The 14,610-nt window shown below is 60.5% G+C and overlaps 1 protein-coding gene across 1 annotated transcript in view; it reads right to left on the reverse strand.

The window, feature by feature from the left end:
- ANKMY1 (ankyrin repeat and MYND domain containing 1) overlaps positions 1-14,610 on the reverse strand; it is a 43,488-nt gene that overhangs the window by 12,039 nt on the left and 16,839 nt on the right. The window contains exons 7-14 of the mRNA XM_036253376.1: positions 13,523-13,923; positions 10,742-10,913; positions 8,829-8,969; positions 8,356-8,496; positions 6,272-6,379; positions 5,051-5,182; positions 504-617; positions 57-222 (exon numbers count right to left, since the gene is read on the reverse strand). Coding sequence (XP_036109269.1) covers positions 57-222; positions 504-617; positions 5,051-5,182; positions 6,272-6,379; positions 8,356-8,496; positions 8,829-8,969; positions 10,742-10,913; positions 13,523-13,923 — 1,375 coding nt within the window. The remainder of the gene's footprint in view (positions 1-56; positions 223-503; positions 618-5,050; positions 5,183-6,271; positions 6,380-8,355; positions 8,497-8,828; positions 8,970-10,741; positions 10,914-13,522; positions 13,924-14,610) is intronic.

A 14,610-nucleotide genomic window follows, 5' to 3' on the forward strand; every position in this document is an offset into this window, starting at 1 on the left:
AGCCTCCCGGGCCCAGCCCCTCCCTCCCGCCGTCGGCAGGAAGCTCGGCCACCCACCTCTCTTGCTCAGGTACAGCGTCCTCGGGTCCCACTGGCTCTCCTTGGCCAGGACAGCGCAGCGCAGCTGGGAGCCCATGTATTCCAGGAGCCGCTTCCGGGCCAGAAACGTCTCCCGCTCCGCTGGCATCAGCGTGTGGAAGGGGCAGTGGGCGAGCTTCCGGTCCTGTGGCGCAGCGCCGTCAGCGCGGGCACCGCCCGCCGGGGGCAGACCCCACTCCCAGCCCTGGCCTGGCACCGCCTCCACTCTCAACGCTCCCCTGAGGACAAACTGAGAGCACGCCGAGCGAGGCCCCGGCAGCCATGCCCCGCGCACGCGGGTGCCAGCCTTCTCTCCCGAGGCCAGGGCCTCGCTGTGGCCAGCGGCATGCAGGGCCCAGCTTTGCCCGAGGGACGCTCAAGGCCCCAGCTGCACCCCCATCACCAACAGGAGGCTCAAAGCCATACCTGGTAGAATTTGAAATACGCGTAGTCAACAGCCGTGCCCACAGCCACCTTGTCCCCCTGCGTGAGCGTCACAGGGGCCAGGATGTCGGCCCCGTAGTTAATGAGCCGGTCAATCTGTGGAGAACGAAGCCACATCAAATGTGGGGGGGCACCCCAGCCACCAGGAGTCAGGGCCTGGAACTGGGGTGTCCAAGCACCCAGCAGCAACCCACGCTGTGATCCTGGCCACCCAAAGGTTCCAGTCCGTCTCCCCACCCTGACTGGACGGCAGGAGGGCAGCCCGAGGTCCTGGCCGCCAGCAGGAGACCAGGTGCTGACCAGATAGACTGTCCCCTGCATGATCCCGGGAGGCCACTCTCTCATGTGCAGAGAGACTGACAGACGAGCAACCTCGTGGACAAGAAGCTAGGGTGAGTCATCACGTCGCCTGTCATGGGCTTCACGGCCAGGCCACTCCTGGGGAGCTCTCCCCTGTCATCCCCCCAACTGCTGGTGTCTGCCCAGGCCTGGTTGCTGCCCCACTTCCTAGACTGGAGTGATGCAAAGGGCCAACGCCCGGCCTGTCTTGTTCACATCCTATCCCCCGTCTGGGGGCTCAGTGAGTCTGGACCCGTGTGTGCATTTGGGTGCACATGTGTGTGCAGCTGTGTGCACACGTGTGTACATAGGTGTGTCTGTCGGTGTGTGTGTGTGCATAGGTGTGTCCGTGTGCGCGCACACGTATACATAGGCATGCCCCTGTGTGTGTGCTGGTATGTGTGCACATGTGTGTACATAGGTGTGTCCGTGTGTGTGCAGGGATGTGTGTACATGGGTGTGTCTGTGTGTGCTGATGTGTGCACACATGTGTACACAGTCGTGTCAATGTGTGTGCATATGAGACTTCTTGCACATAGCACAGCAAGGTCTTTGGCTGAAGACTTACTACCAATTCCATTCCCAGCAGATGTCCTATAACAGGGCTCCACCCCCCTGCCCTGAGGAGGGAGGTGGCGTATTCACTAAGAGGCTTTATCTTTTTAGCCAGGAAATGTAACACAAGCCCAGGGCTCAGGGCGGCCCAGCATGAACGCATGGAAGCCAGGCTACCCAGCAGGAGGCTCCCCGGACCGGGGACGGCCCACTTGCGTTGCGGGTGGGGCCGGTGTCCGGGTGCACGGTGGCTCCCCTAGCCAGGGTCCTCGCTCGCTCAGCCTGTGTAGCAATCACTCCTCACACACCCGGAAATGCAACACCGCCGGTGGAGGTTCAAGGGCACCTGACCAGGCCCAGCTCATGGTGTGGGGGGCGAGTGGAGTTCATGCCCATTCCTCGTGGCGATGGGGACGCTCGCCAGGCCCAGAGTGAGCAGGGTCGGGTGGCTCTCCAACGCCTGGGAAGGAGCTGCCCTGGCCCAGCCGGGCCCCTCTCTCGCCCCCTCCCCTCTCCTCCTTCTCGGGAAGCCGGACAACATGCACCACTAAGCCTGGTGACCGGAATCAGAGCGCATGAAGGGACAATGGGGAAGCACCCGATTCCACTCGGAAGTGCTTAAATTCTGGCTAAATCTATAAACCTCTTAGAAAACGTGGGACGACAGCTTCGTGACAAAGGACCTGGCAGTGACTTCCTGGATATGACACCAAAGGCCACGAGACAAGACAGACAAGCTGGCCTGTGTGGAAATGGGAACCCGTCACCCCGGAGGACTCTGCCAGGGCCCAGGACGGCGACGCGCAGGCGGGGCCGTGTCAGCCTCGTGTCGGTGAGGGGTCGATGTCCAGACTACAGAGATCTCTCCAAACAGCGACAGGAAAACAATTCCCAAATCGGGCAAAGGACTGAAATCGACATTTAAAAAAAAATACTTTTTTCTTTATTGATTTGAGAGAGAGAGGAAGGGAGAGAGAGAGAGAAACATCGATGAGAGAGAACATCTACTGGCCGCCTCCTGCACGCCCCCCACTGGGGATCAGGCCCACAGCCTGGGCATGTGTCCTGACCGGGAATCGAACTGGCGACCTCTTGGTGCAGGGTCAACGCTCAACCCCTGAGCCACACTGGCCGGGCTGGAATCGACATTTCTTCCAAGAACGGTCAACAAGCCCACCAAAAGATGCTCAATGTCACGAATAAAGTGAAAATAAAACTGAGGAGAGAGCACCTCACCCCCTGCAGGATGGCTGCTACCCAGTAAACAAAGGAAAAAGCAAGTGTTGGTGAGGATGTGGGGACCGGGGACCGGGCACTGGCGGGAAGCAGATGCTGCAGTATGGCGCTTCCTCGGAGAACGTACACAGCACGGCCACGTGCCCCAGTGACCCCACTTCTGGGCAGGCTCCCAGAGTCTGGGAGAGATCTGTTCACCTGTGTTCACAGCGACATCATCACAACAGCCAAGGTGGAAGCAACCCAGCCGTCCGTCACGGACTGACAAGCTCACAATGTGGTGCAGACACACAGGGAATATGATTCAGCCTCAAAGTGAAAGCGTGTCCACCACAGGCCGCCACAGGGAGGGACCTCGAGGACACGGGGCTCCGTGAGGTGAGCCAGGCACACGAGGACAGACTCCACAGACAGGGGGCACCCAGGGGACTCAGACTCTAGAGACAGAGCAGACGGCGGGAGCCGGGGCTGGGCAGGGACTGGGGAGGGGTGTCTAAGGGGGACGGAGGGTCCGCTTGCAGAGTTCTGGGGATGACAGTGATGATGGTGCCGGCTGAACCACAACATAAACATGCTTAACGCCTGAACTTAAAAACCATGAAGATGGCAAATGTTATGTCTTTTACCACAGTGTGTTTTTAAATGTGCACAGTGCAACCTAATTTTGGCAAAAACCAAAATAAAACAAACAAAACACCCTTGCAGCCCTGGCTGGCTTGGCTCAGCGGTTAGCGTGTCAGCCCTCAGACTGAAAGGCCTTGGGTTCGATCCCCGGCCCTGGTCAGGGTCGTGCAGACGCAACGGATGGATGTCTCTCTCTCACGTGGATGCTCCTCTCCCTTCCTCCCTCCCTCCCTCCCATCCACTCTACCTAAAAATCAATGGAAAAATACCCTCGGGTGAGGATTAAAAATAATAATAATAAACACAATCAATCGAAAAGAAAATGTAAAGACCCTTCCACACAGATCCCGATAGCACGGCAGGGAGAGCCGGAGCGGGCAGAGGCCCGCGGAGCCAGGCGAGGCCCCCGCGAGGCCGAGAAGACAGGTCACGCACGTTGAACAGGAGAGAACCGCCGACAACATACTTCTCTACCTAAGGTCCGGGGGGGCTGGGAACCCTTAACCACAGGAACTGCGGCTGGTGGCGCCTGGCTACAAGGCTGCTGAACAGACTCCTGAACCTGACGGTGACCCTGGGGGTGTAAGAAAAAGGACCATGTGCGGCCCGGCCCGTGTGGCTCAGAGGCTGTGTCGTCCCTGCACCAGGAGGTCGCGGGTTCGAGTCCTGGTCAGGGCACATGCCCAGGCTGTGGGCCTGATCCCCAGTGGGGGGCTCTTAGGGGGCGTGTAGGAGGCAGCCGATCGATGTTTCTCTCTCCCTTTCCCTTCCTCTCTCTAAAACAATCGATAAAAATACATATTTTAATGAATACATATGCCTACTAGAGAGATAATAAAACTGATTTAATTCCGCAGTGTTCCTACTTTTATCACTGGTTTATGATATGCGGGTTAATAAAAACGTTGTCATCATCACGAGTGCGGGAAGTAGCCACGCGCACCGGGTGGACTATTGTGTGATTTTTTTTTTTTTTTATCCTCACCCAAGGACATTTTTCCATTTTTTTGTTCAGATAGAGTGGGAGGGAGAGAGAGAGGAAGAGAGAGAGAGAGAAACATCGATGTGAAAGGGACACATCGAGTGGCTGCCACCCGCACGACCAACCAGGGCCGGGGACAAACTGCAACCGAGGTACATGCCCTTAGCGGGAACCGAACCCAGGTCTCTCTGGACCGCAGGCCGATGCTCTAACCGCTGAGCCAAACCGGCCAGGGCTATTGTGTGATTTTTAATTGGACACGTCCTGGAGGAGGATGAACAGGCGCGTGACTAGTACTTCAGCCCCCAAGCATCCACTCTGGTGTCTGCCGGTGAGTGAGCATCACGCTCACCCCGAGCTGCTCGGTGGCTGGAGGGCGGGGCCAGCACCCCCGGCAGCACCCTGCCGGCCCCCCGCCCCCCGCCCAGCAGGTCCTTGGACTCGGATCCCCAGCCCATGCCCACTCCACACAGAAAGGTCGACCAGACCAAGAACCAGGGCCCACATCATGCCTGAGGAAAACCAGGGCCTTTTGTCTGGCCTGTTGAGCGGCTCAGCCCGTGAACATATTTTTAGATGTTTATCCAAAGGCAAGAATGTCTCACTCAAGTATTTGGAACATGGAGGCCAGGAGAACACAGAGCAAGACCACGTGAAGCTCCTGCTGGAGAATACCAGACCAGGGGTCCCCCACGCCAGGCCCGGGACCGGGTGCCCCCACCCCCAGCTGCTCCCACGCCCAGGCCCGGGGCCCGGGCGCCCCCCACCCCCACGGCCCCAGCCCAGGCCTCACCAGGGCCAGCCTGCCGTCGAAGGTTCTCTGCTGCTCGTAGGCGATGTCGCAGGCCACACACAGGGCACTGTTCAAGCCTTTGGTCAGGAGCAGGTTGGGGTCAGCGCCATGGGACAGCAGCTCCTTCACAATCTGGACACAGACAGCCAGTCAGCGCCCAGCAGGCCACCCCAGTCCCCGAGGAAGGCCCCAGGGAGGCCCCGGGCACAGCGGGGGCCGCAGCTGGGCTCACAGCCCCGGGCTCTCTCCTTGGCTCCCACCCACAGGCTCTGAGGATGAGCTGGGACGGGGCGCACGGTGGTTCCTGGGGGGCTGCCATTCCGCCTGCGCGTCCAGGCTGGCGCCCTGTCTGCAGTGTCCAGTCTCGTCCGTCCCAGGGCACAGCTGAGCCAGCGCCCACCCCGTCAGCCCCTCACCCCTGGGACCAGCCTGCCTCTGCCCCTGGGCCTCTACGACCGCCAGACCAGACACGAAGGGGCCACATGTCCCTGTTGCCCTCTGTGCCCAGGTGCTGCCCAGGCAGCCAGGGGTCAGAGCTGCTGTGCCAGACACCAGGCCCTGACGTCTGTCTCGAGGACCTGCCTCTGCCCTGGGTGGGCTCTGCCCTGCCTGCCGCCTGGAAGGGCCCGGACGAGCAGGTACCAGAGAACTCACGGAAGGAAGGCGGGGGGAGGGGGACCCTGCGGAGGTAGCACAGAAGCCCACCTGCGGCAACAATGCCCTCAGCTTCTTCGGGCCTCTGCTAAGATGTCCCCTCACCAGAGAAGCCCTCCTGGCCACCGGCTGAAGCAGCCCACCCTCCATCACGTCCCTCTGTCCCTGATCCTCATTTTCTTTGTGACTCTTACCATTACCCAAAACGTGTCTGTTTCCCCAAATACTGTGTCAAGTCCTGAGAGCAGAGACTTGGTTTTACTCAACACTGGTGCCTGCCGGGCACACGGAGATGCTCCGAAATAGCAGGCAAATAAAAGGATGACCGGTGGGTGGAACAGAGAGGGGAGGCCGGAAGGAAGATGGATTGATGACGGAGGAGGGTTGGTGAGTGGGCAGGTGGATGGATGGATGGACGGACGGATCACACCCCAGGAGGAAGCATGCACCCAGCTGAACCCTCACCGCCCTGCTCACGTTCCCTTCTTGCGGACGCGCCCCCCACGCTGAGGTGACCCCCCCACCCACCCCGCTGCCATCTGGCCAGCAGCGCCCGAGCAGGCTCACCAGGTCATTCCCACTGGCGATGGCCAGAGAGAGTGGGGAGTGGCCGCACCACAGCAGGCTGGTGTTCGCTCTGCGGGACAGGAGGAGCTGGACGATGTCCCTGGCGTGCTGGGGGGGGGGGGTGGGCAGCAGGTTACAGAGGCTCCCGTGCCAGGGGCACTTGGCGTTAGCTCAGAGGTCTGACACCAGGGGCTGTTTCCTCCACCCGGCTCCGTGGCCGGCCCAGGGCGTCTGAATCCCAGGTAGGTGAGTGGTGGGCGAACGGGTCGGTCCGCAAACTGAGAAGAGGTTTTCTTGACACTCGCTTCCCATGAAGAATGGGGAGGACAGGTAGTGCGAAAATGTATTTAAAACTCGTTTTCAAGGGAAGGGGAGAGTCAGGACCCTTGGCCACCACAGCAGGCACTGGGCAGATGCGGCTGGAGGAGCCGCTCCGCCAGGCTGAGGGCCCTGCAGGGCGCCGCCCGGGAGAGGCCCAGCTGGGCTGAAGGAGGCTGCATAAGACCTCCCTCCCGCCAGCCTTCCCCTCGGGGAGCCCCCTCCCCCTCTTCTCCCAGAAGCGCTCTCAGGCTGGAGGGCTGCCCCTCAGAGACCACTTCCCTTTCTAGCTTCCCTGCCAGGCCAAGGCTCCCGGGAGTCTCCCCACCCCACTCCCTGCCTCCCTGCTGGGACGCAGAGCCCCGCTGGACAGCAGCAGCCCCCCTCTCAGCACTGGGGTTTTGTGCCCCCCACCCGTCCTTGACCTAACGGTGCCTCTGTCTCCTGACTGCTTCCCTGTAGCTTCTCCAAATCACGACTCAGCACCAGGGACGCAGGCATGTGACCTGCAAAGTGCTGTGCTCGAGCCCAGGCCTTGCGTACGGGATGGGGCCCTGGCCTCTGCCCCCGTCCCTGCCCCCGTCCCAGCAGGGGCTCACGCACCCTCAGGAGGTCTGGGCAGGCAGTGGCCCCGGCCCAGGAGGCTCTGACGCGGGGAGGCCTGGAGGTGCCTCCCACCTGCCCTCACCGGCAATGCTCAGGGCCACCCTCACAAGTCCTCACACTCCGGGTCAGGGCGGCACAATGGTCACCAGCGGTCCCGTGGCACACCCCGGGGCCACAGCCTCGAGGCCAGCCGTCGTCATTTACAGGAGGGTAAACGGAGGTTCAGTGGCTTATTGGCCTGGCCACACTGGCTACACCCGCAAAGCCCAGGCCGGGCTCCCAGTTCCCCTGTGCTCCGCCCCCGCCGACTTGGCTTCCGCTTTCGAGGAATCAGCCCCAGGCCAACAGGAGGCCCTGCTGCAGGCTCTGCAGGACCCTGTCCCCGCGGGGAAACTGAGTCAGAGGGTGACTGAGGCACACTGGACAGTCCAGCCCAGGCCAGCCACGCCCAAGTGTGTTTGAGCAGACCCCCCCAGAGGGAGTGATGGTCCCCACGACCCATGTGCATGCAGGCATGCGTGGGGCGGTGTCTCTCTCAAACACGCTTTGACACACGGGGCAGACAGTGCCTTCCGACATCCCCCCGTATTTTAGCCTAGTGGGTTCTATTTGGAGGGGGAGCAACCTACCCGGTCTGTTCTGAAGCCCACTCAGGCGGGATGGCCTGGGCCAACAGACCAAGGTCGGTCCCCACAGCCCGCCCGGCCCCACCACGGCTGGGACTCGCTGCCCTGCCCGGCACACCCAGACACACAGGTGCACCACCCAATCACACGCATGTGTGTGCACACATCCTGACCTATCAGGACAGCTCACACAGACACGCTCATGTGCGTACAAGTACCCATACGTGTGCACAGAAACCTGCGTGTGCACACCAGGCACGCACATGCACACCAGGCACACACGTGCACACCAGGCACGCACATGCACACCAGGGCACGCACGTGCACACCAGGCACACACGTGCACACCAGGCACGCACATGCACACCAGGGCACGCACATGCACACCAGGCACACACGTGCACACCAGGCATGCACATGCACACCAGGGCACGCACATGCACACCAGGCACACACGTGCACACCAGGCACGCACGTGCACACCAGGGCACACGCGTGCACAGTGCCCGCCCGCCCCCGGAAGGCCCTGCTCACCCTGTGGTTGTCCTCTCGCTCACAGGCCACATGCAGAGGCGTCCTGCCCCCCTCTTCAGGGGCCGGCGCGGTCGCACTGTAGTAGGCGCTGGGCGGGCCTGCTTCATTGCTGAGCTTCATGCTTGAGGGCAGCAGGTCCAGCTGTGTGCAGACCGAGGGGTCAGGCTGGGCCGTGAGCCCCAGCGAGCATGCTCACAGAGGGCGGGGCTCTCCCCCCCGTACTGCGGGTCTACAGCAGCATCCAGGAAACTGTCTGCATCGCGCCCCGTGCGTGTGCCCCGAGCCTCCCCTCCGCTCCACACGGGTGAGCAGCGCCTGCCCTGCGTGGAGCCAGGCTGCTTTGGGGCGCACGGAGCGTCAGCCAACCTCTTTAAGGACAATGAGACGAAAGTGACGTTTTGAGCTAAACAGACGACTCTGGGTACAGAACGACCCCCGGGCCCTGCACCCCACCTGCATGGCAGACGGCCCACCTTGCTCAGTTTGCGCATGTCGTCCTGGTCGGCCGCCCTGGTGTCCACGTCCATGATGGCGTGGAGCAGCAGCTCTGTTATCTGGATGCCTTCCTCCCCAGGAAGGGCCGCTGCAATGTGGAGGGGGGTCAGGGCCCCCTGCTGCAGAGGAAGTACAGGAGGGGCAGGTGCAGCTCTTGGGTGAGCGCTCCCCACGGTGCCAGAGCCTGTCAAGGGTGCGAGCCCCATGCTGGTCCTAGCGTCCCACCCACAGCACTGCATCCTCAGAGCCCCCCACCCACAGCACTGCATCCTCAGAGCCCCCCACCCACAGCACTGCATCCTCAGAGCCCCGCCAGGACGTTCAGGACAACGAGGCCCGTCCGCGGTGCCCCACAGACAGACACGTCGGTTCCAATTCTTAAGATGCTCCATCTGTCCGGGCCACGGGCGCACAGGCCCTGGTGCCAGCCTCCCGTTAGACCACTGCCCCTGCCTTCCTCCTGGACAAGCCCACCCTCCCTGCCAGGCCCTTCCTACGCCACTGTAGACCGCCACGCGGCTCCCGCCGCCGCCCCTACCCAGGCCCGCCGTCCACCACAGCAGCCCTCCCAGCTCCGGTGAGAGTCACTGGAGGACTGTCTCCAAGACGCTCGGGCAGCCTTGACCACACACAGGTCCGGGGGCTGCTGCTGGAGGAGGCGCGGCCGACCTGGAGGGAGACCCCAGCCAGGACACAGTGCACGCTGGGCCAACCCTCCACGCTGGACCCTGTGGACACAGGAAGGGCCCTGGGGAGAGGCTGGAAGGGCTCTTAGAAACCACTCACATGTGCCTGCTGTGCACACGGGGGGGGCTGGCATGCTCCTGGCACCTGTAACACTACCTACTCAAAGAGTGTGAGAAAGCAAGCCTTCTGCTTGAAAGCGTGATGTAAGTAATCGGTTCTTGGTTGGGAAAGGAGAGAGGGAGGGGTGGGGGGGTATGGGTGGATGGGTGGATAGGTGGGTGGATGGGTGGATGGGTGGGTGGACGGGTGGGTGGACGGGTGGGTGGACGGGTGGGTGGACGGGTGGGTGGATGGATGGACGGGTGGGTGGGTGGATGGACGGGTGGGTGGATGGACGGGTGGGTGGACGGACGGACGGACGGGTGGACGGACGGACGGGTGGGTGGACGGACGGACGGGTGGGTGGACGGACGGGTGGGTGGGTGGGTGGACGGACGGACGGGTGGGTGGGCGGACGGACGGGTGGGTGGGTGGACGGACGGGTGGGTGGACGGACGGACGGACGGGTGGACGGATGGACGGGTGGGTGGACGGACGGGTGGGTGGGTGGGTGGACGGGTGGACGGGTGGATGGGTGGGTGGGTGGATGGATGGGTGGATGGGTGGGTGGGTGGATGGATAGATGGGTGGGTGGATGGATAGATGGGTGGGTGGATGGATGGGTGGGTGGGTGGGTGGACATATGATAGGTGGATGGATAGATGGGTGGGTAGGTGGGTGGACATATGATAGGTGGATGATGTCTGTGCCGAGTTTAAAGGTGCAACCTCAGTCAATTTCAAAGACGGAGTCCTATCAGAAACATGAAGTTATCATGAACTGTCCTGGGTCTCACACCAGCTCTACTTCCTGCACTACTTGACCTTATTCTCAGAAGAGAAGGAAAGACACAGCCTGGCCAGGGGGCCTGAGAGGTGAGACCTGCCTACCCGAGAGTGAAGGCCGAGGCGAAGAAACCACAGCCTCGGTCCCATCAACCCTCGAAACACAGCAAAGGGCCTGAATGACCGCAGGGCGGGCGCTCGCCGAGCCAGAGCAGGCAAGCAGCCGTACGGTACCAGCGAGTGTCAGGCCCCCGCTCGGGCCGGCACCGCAAACGGTCCTCGCGGCTGCCCTCCGGCTCGCTCCGCACCCCGGGCCCCACCTCAGGGGGCAGCTGGACGTCCGTCCTGGCGCCGTTCTCCAGCAGCAGCTTCACCCCGTCCACGTCCCCCGCCTTCACGGCGAAGAACAGGACCTGCATGGGCACGCGGCACAGGTTGGGGTCAGCGCCTCGGTGCAGCAGGCGGTGGATGGTCAGCCACCTGTTCCTGCGTCTGGAAGGATCAGTGTGACAGGTCACAGGCTGGAGGAGAGGCACCAGCGGCTACCTGGGCAGCACCCTGGTTAGGACCCTGTCCCCCGGGGAGGACACTTAGGACACACTCCCTCATGGTGCCCTGAGCCCCAGGGTCCTGCCCTGCCGAGACCTCCGGCCCCTGCGCTGGGCCAGAGCAAGCTCTCCACACCACCCTGAGCAAGCCGGCCTGGGCAGCACAGGTCCAGCTGTGGCCCTGCCTGGCTTGGCCCTCGGGGTCACTTAGCCTCAATGGAATCACCTGTGAGATAGAGTGTGGGGTAGGGACCAGACCCCCCTCCTGGGTGGCTTTGAGGTGATGACATTAAGCACCTGGAACGCTAGGGCATGAGGTTGCACCATACACACCAGACATGCACACACACACACACACACCAATACAGAATATACACACACATACACCAATACATATACACATACACTCCCATATACACACACACCAATACACACACACACCAATACATAATACACACACACACATACACCAATGCACATACACACCCATATACACACACACCAATACATAATACACACACATACACACACCAATATATAACACACACACACACACCAATACATAATACACACACACCAATACATAATACACACACATACACCAATGCACATACACACCCATATACACACACACCAATACATAATACACACACACACATACACCAATGCACATACCCATATACACACACACACACACACCAATACATAACACACACACCCACATATACACTAATGCACATACACACCCATATACACACATACATACACCAATGCACATACACACCAATACATAATACACACATACCCACATATACACTAATGCACATACCCATACACACACACACACCAATACACACACACACCAATACATAATACACACACACACCAATACATAACGTGCACATACCCACATATACACTAATGCACATACCCATATACACACACACATATACACCAATGCACATACACACCCATATACACACACACACACACCAATACACACATACACCAATACATAATACACACACACATACCAAGGCACACACAGAAATACACACCACACGCATGCACTCACATATACCACACACACATCTCTTATGAGGCGTACAGGGCTGGGGGAAGATGGGCCGAGACCTGGGCCTTGGGGTCCCAGCTGGGGGGGCTGGGAGGGCAGTGGTTGTGCCAAGGAGCCAGGCGGGTGGTGAGGTGGCGGAGGGCCCGGTGGGTGGCGGGTCTGCTGGCCCGGCACCGGCACAGAACCAGGCGGGCAGGGCAGTGAGAGGCCGGGTCAGTCTGGGTCAGTCGAGAGCAGCAGTTCTCAAACTTCCTGCTCTTGGGACCCTGTCCACCCTTCGAATTCTCCAAGGACCACGAAGAGCTCGGTTTCTGGGGGTTCTGTCCACTCCTGCCGACTGTATGACACATTAAAACTGAGGATTTTTCAAAACTATTTTTTGTTTATCCTCACCCACGGGTATTTTTCCATTGATATTTAGATAGAGTGGAAGGGAGGGAGGGAAGGAGAGAAACATCGATGTAAAAGAGACACATCAATCGGTTGCCTCCTGCAGGACCCCAATGGGGGCCAAGGATCAAACCTGCAACCCAGGTGCGTGCCCTTGACCAGGAATCAAACCCGAGACCCTTCGGTCTAAGGGCTGATGCTCTAACCGCTGAACCAAACTGGCCAGGGCAAAGCTGAGGATTTTAAAAATACTAATATGTTTACAAGTAACAGTAACAAAACCCTTCGTGTCAACACAGAGCATTTCCATGGAGAAGATGCGTCTGGCTACCCCAGAACCCCACTCGGGGCCCTCCCCAGCTGGACATAGGACTCGGCCATGTGGACGGACGGCCTCACTGAGACCACACCCAGGTGGACACGAGTCACAGACAATGTGTGGTGGACGCAAATGCTCCAAAATTCTAATTCTCACTAGAGAGCTGGGTGTACCCGACAACACAGTGCCAACACCAACTGTGTGCAGAGTGAATGACCACCGTGTGCTTTCTCCCCAAAACCCCCACAGTGGTCCAAGGCAGACGTGCTCCGGACGCCCTTCCCGCTTGTCACACATAACGTCGCATGCGTGGGCTCGCGGTCAAGATGTGATAAATCAGTCATTTCTGTGGCGGGAGCGGGTGCAGCTCCGGGGGACACCGGCGTCCCCTTGTGCGCACGGGGAGAAACGCCACGTGACTGCCACACAACCGTGACGCAGGACGGGATGATTAGGAGAAGCGTTTAAACACACAGGTTCTCCAAAAGGGTTTGAGGCACTCGGGGTACGTGGGATGTGGTTGGAGAACCACTGGTCTAGACCACGAGGGGGGTGAGTGTGTGTGAGCCCGAGGGGTGCCCACCGCCCAGCCTGGGACACACTCCCTGTCTCCTGCCCACCCTCAGAAGCCACAGCCAGGTCCCCGGCACCGAGCCACCAGAGAAGGTCCCCAGACCCCTGAGAGAGAACGCACAGGCACTAGAAACAGCCCCTCCCAGGACGCACCCTGAGCCAGCCCTGGCCCCGCCGCTGACACGCGGCCACCTACTCGATCATCGACAGCGCCATCTGCCTCATGGTGCCCCTGTTGGAGCCCGTGTCGCCGGAGGTGGCCCGGAGCCTGCTGTAGACCTCAGCACCCTTCTCCAGCAGGTCCCAGGACAGCTCGATGGAGAAGTTCTGCACGCACATGTTGGACCCGAAGACGGACTCGTGGCTGCCCAGCGTGCCCTGGTCCAGGCTTTCCAACGCGTCGTCCGGCCCCTTGTCCGAGTCGCTGGTGCTGCCCCTCAGCGACGTGGACCCACACTTCTGGGAGCTGCCCCGGCGGTCGATGGACTCGGGGCTGCCTGAGGTGAGCACCATCTCCTCAGAGTAGGTCGAGTCCGAGTCGTGGAACGTGAAGGAGTTCTGAGTCGCTGAGAATTTTGGAGCTTCCTTTGGAAGGCACTAAAAAGAAATCATTAGGACAAAGGTTAGAGGGGCAGCCCCGTGAAACGTCTTCCTAGCAAGGCTCTGTGCTTGAGCCGAGGACAGTTCCCAGGACCTGGGCTGGCACACAAGTGCCTTCCGAAAACTCAGAGGGGCAGCACACACCCTACAGACACGGCAGCCGCCAACCCCACAGGGCAAGAACCGTCCCCACCAGGCACGGGTCAGTGTGAAGCCACCAGCAAGACCAAGTGTCTCCCCACTGGCTACACACTGAAGTGTCAATGGAGGGTCAGGGGCCAATTCAGCTCCAACAGGAACCCCCAGTGTGGGGTGAGGTGAAGGAACCGGTTCCGTGCAAACAGCTCAGCAGTGACACAGCACCTCTGCGAAGCAGCCTGTGGCCCCGAGTTCCGCGCTGCCCGCCCCAGTCTGCCCAGGTCTCAGCAGTTCTCCCAACCAAGGACCGGCTCCCAGCCCCCATCCCCCAGGGCAAAGGGAAGGTGGGCTCCCAGACCCAGGGGGAGCTGGCTTATATGGACAGAAGACCCCACCCCTGGCCCCTGATTGGTCCACTTTCATGCAAATGAGGACTCCAAATCCTTGCAGCTTGATTGGCCCGAACAACACTGTCCTGACTAGTCAGACAGAGCTGCTCTGATTGGTCAGTGAAGATGTGTCTAGCTCGCACTGGCTGGGGCAGCC

The sequence above is a fragment of the Molossus molossus genome, unplaced genomic scaffold, assembly GCF_014108415.1.
Source record: "Molossus molossus isolate mMolMol1 unplaced genomic scaffold, mMolMol1.p scaffold_m16_p_11, whole genome shotgun sequence".
Classification (NCBI taxonomy): Eukaryota; Metazoa; Chordata; class Mammalia; order Chiroptera; family Molossidae; genus Molossus; species Molossus molossus.